The 3,338-nt window shown below is 33.3% G+C and overlaps 1 protein-coding gene across 1 annotated transcript; it reads left to right on the top strand.

The window, feature by feature from the left end:
* The first annotated feature begins 1,335 nt into the window (after window positions 1-1,335).
* On the top strand, window positions 1,336-1,664 carry LOC130868247 (dynein light chain 1, cytoplasmic-like). The gene has a single exon (XM_057760508.1). The coding sequence runs from the start codon at window positions 1,336-1,338 to the stop codon at window positions 1,603-1,605; it is 270 nt and encodes an 89-aa protein (XP_057616491.1). The 3' UTR covers window positions 1,606-1,664.
* The last annotated feature ends 1,674 nt before the right edge of the window (window positions 1,665-3,338 follow it).

Raw genomic sequence — 3,338 nt, 5'->3', positions numbered from 1 at the left:
AAACCCAGATTCCTAGACACCAGCATAAAAACATGATCAATAACAGTCATGGCAATATACCTCAACTAGAGCGCAGATATTCTACCACAGCAGGCCAGGAATATTTTAACATAGCTGAAGCATAAGAAAAGAAGGCCTTAAAACTAACTATATGAAAATGAGACAGATCTTTAAAGATAAAATTAATAAAGCACTCAAAGAAAGTCAGGAAAACAAAAACACACAACTGGAAGAAAATAATAAATCTCTTAAATACAGCCAAGAAAAAACAAACAAACAGTTGAAGGAAATGGATAAAACTGTTCAAGACCTGAAAATGAAAATAGAAGCAATAAAGAAAACACAAATTAAGGAAGTTCTGGAAATGAAAGATATAGAAATTTGAATAGGAACTAAATAGGCAAGCTTCAACAAAATAATATAAGAGATGTAAGAAAAAAATCTCAGACACTGAAGATACAATAGCAGAAAATTATACATGAATCAAAGAAAATTATAAATCTGAAAAATTCTCAACATAGAACTTTCAGGAAATCTGGGACATGAGCAAGCCTAAAAATAGTAGGAATACTAAATCAAAGGCCCAGAAAATATTTTCAAACAAATCATAAAAGAGAATTTACCTAAACTAAAGAAGTATATGCCTATAAAGGTACAAGAAGCACATAGAACATGGAAGAGATTGTACCAGAAAAGAAAGTTCCATTACCACATAATAATTTAAACAATAAACATACAGAACAAAGAAAATAATAAAACCAGAAAGGGAAAATGTCTGAGAAACATATAAAGGAAGACCTGTTAGAATTACACATGATTTTTCAAGTGATACTCTGATATCTTTTAGATCCCATGAAATGACAGATGCAAGCCCAGACTAATATACCTAACATAGTTTTCAATCCCCATAGATGAAAAAAAAAAGAAAAAACAAAAAAAAAAAAACAAGATAGTTCATGTCAAAGTCAAATTTAAACAATTTCTACCCACAAATGCAAACTTATATAAGGGACTAGAAGAAAAACTCTAATGCAAAAAAGTTACCTACACAATTGAAAACACAGGGAAATAATAATCTCACACCAGCAAAAACAAAAAAGGACACACACACACACATACCACAACCACCACCACCAACAATAGAAGCAAAATAATAGGATGCAACAATCATTGTTAATTTATATACCTCAATATCAGTGGTTTGAGTTTCCCAATAAAAAGACAAAAGATGTGCCACGGCTTCGGTAGCCACCGGCTCTTTTTTGCTGCCTGAGCAGCGCCAGCACCTTCCTCAGGAGCTCCCAGCAGCCGGCTGGCCCCTGTTCCATGGCAACCATGTGCAACCGGAAGGCAGTGATCAAAAATGCAGACATGTCAGAAGAGATGCAGCAGGACTCGGTGGAGTATGCTACTCAGGTGTTGGAGAAGTACAACATAGAAAAGGATATTGCGGCCCATATCAAGAAGGAATTTGACAAGAAGTACAACCCCACCAGGCACTGCATTGTGGGGTGGAACTTCGGTAGTTATGTGACACATGAAACCAAACACTTCATCTACTTCTACCTGGGTCAGGTGGCCATTCTTCTGTTCAAATCTGGTTAAAAACATGGACTGTGCCAAATACCCAGTGATCCACCCAAAAACAAGGACTGCATCCTAAATTCCAAATACCAGAGACTGAACTCTTTAGCTTTTCTAAGGGAACACCTCGTTTGAATCTGTTGTGTTTTGTGTGGAGCATCATCCTCTGTACGAGTTTGTGGTTATAAAATAATTAGGAAAACAAACAAAAAAACTAAAAGAATTACTAAAAACAGATTTCAGTCATTCTGCTGCATCTAATAAATATATTTTAATATCAAAGATAAATATTATTTGATGATAAAATAATATTGAAAATTATATTCCAAAGAAATGGAACTAAGAAGCAAGATGGTATAGACATTTTAATATCAAAAAATATAATTCAAACCAAAACTAATCAAAGAAGATAGAGAAGGAAACTTCATACCCATTAAAGGAAAAATCCACCAAAATGACATTTTAATTCTCAACCTTTATGGCTCAAAGACGTGGGCACCCAAGTTTTTAAAATAAACACTATTATAACTTAAACCACATACTGACTTCCACACTGATAATGAGAGACTTCAGTACTCCACTCTCACCACTGAACAGGTCATACAGACAAAAGCTGAATAGAGAAATACCAGAGTTAACAGACTTTCCAAACCAAATGCACACAACAGATATTTAAAGAACATTTCAAACTAGAACAAAACATGTATTATCTTCTCAGAAAATCATGAACTTTCTCCCAAATTGACCACATACAAATACATAAAGGAAATCTTAATAGATGCAATAAAATTGAAATAGCTCCCCATGTTCTATCAAGTCACCATGGATTAAATCTGGATATCAACAACAACAGAAATAATGCATGTTTATAAACTCAGGGACACTGTTCAATTCTTTAGTGAATGAAAAGTAGTTCAAGACAGAAGTAAGAAAGTAAAAACTTTCTAGACTTAATTGAAAATGAGTGCAAAGCATACCAAAATTTATAGGACATAATGAAAGTCATGCAAAAGCAAAGTTCATAGCATGAAGTGCCTATATAAAATAATTGAAGAGATCTCACACTAGCAACTTAACAGCACACATGAAAGGTATATCACAAATGAAGTTAGAAAACCCAAGAAGGACATAATAATTGCGAGTGATGAAATTATTAATAGAAAGAATATAAACAATACAAAAATCAATGAGACAAAAAATTAATTCTTCAAGATAATCAAAAGTATAGACATAAGCTCATCAAAGCAAAAAATTGAGAGTGACTATCCAAAATAACAAAATCAGAAAAGAAAAATGACATAACAGGTTACAAAGAAACCCAGAAAATCATAAAAAATAAGTTTAAAAATATATACTGATGTGGTATTCTCTTCTATGTGCTGTGAATATGTTTTATTACCATTGGTTAATATAGAAACTGCTTTGGCCTATGCCAAGGCAGAATATAGCCAGGCTGGAAGAGATATAGTGAAAGTGTAGGCAGAGACAGAGAGACACCATGTAGCTGCCAAAGGAGACAGATGCCACAATCATACCAGTAGGCCACAGCCTTATGGTGACATGCAGATTAATAGAAATGGTTATTTTAAGATGTAATAGCTAGGTAGGAATACACCTATGCTACTGGCCAAACAGTGTTGTAATTAATATAATTCTTATGTGATTATTCGGGTCTGTGTGGCCCGGAAACAAATGAGCAGGCAAAATCTTAAAAAAAAAAAAAAAAAAAAAAAAAAATTAAATAACTTTTTCAA

The sequence above is a fragment of the Chionomys nivalis genome, chromosome X, assembly GCF_950005125.1.
Source record: "Chionomys nivalis chromosome X, mChiNiv1.1, whole genome shotgun sequence".
NCBI classification, from domain to species: domain Eukaryota; kingdom Metazoa; phylum Chordata; class Mammalia; order Rodentia; family Cricetidae; genus Chionomys; species Chionomys nivalis.
The sequence above is the reverse complement of the archived record's forward strand: the minus strand, read 5'-3'. Positions and strand labels throughout refer to the sequence as shown.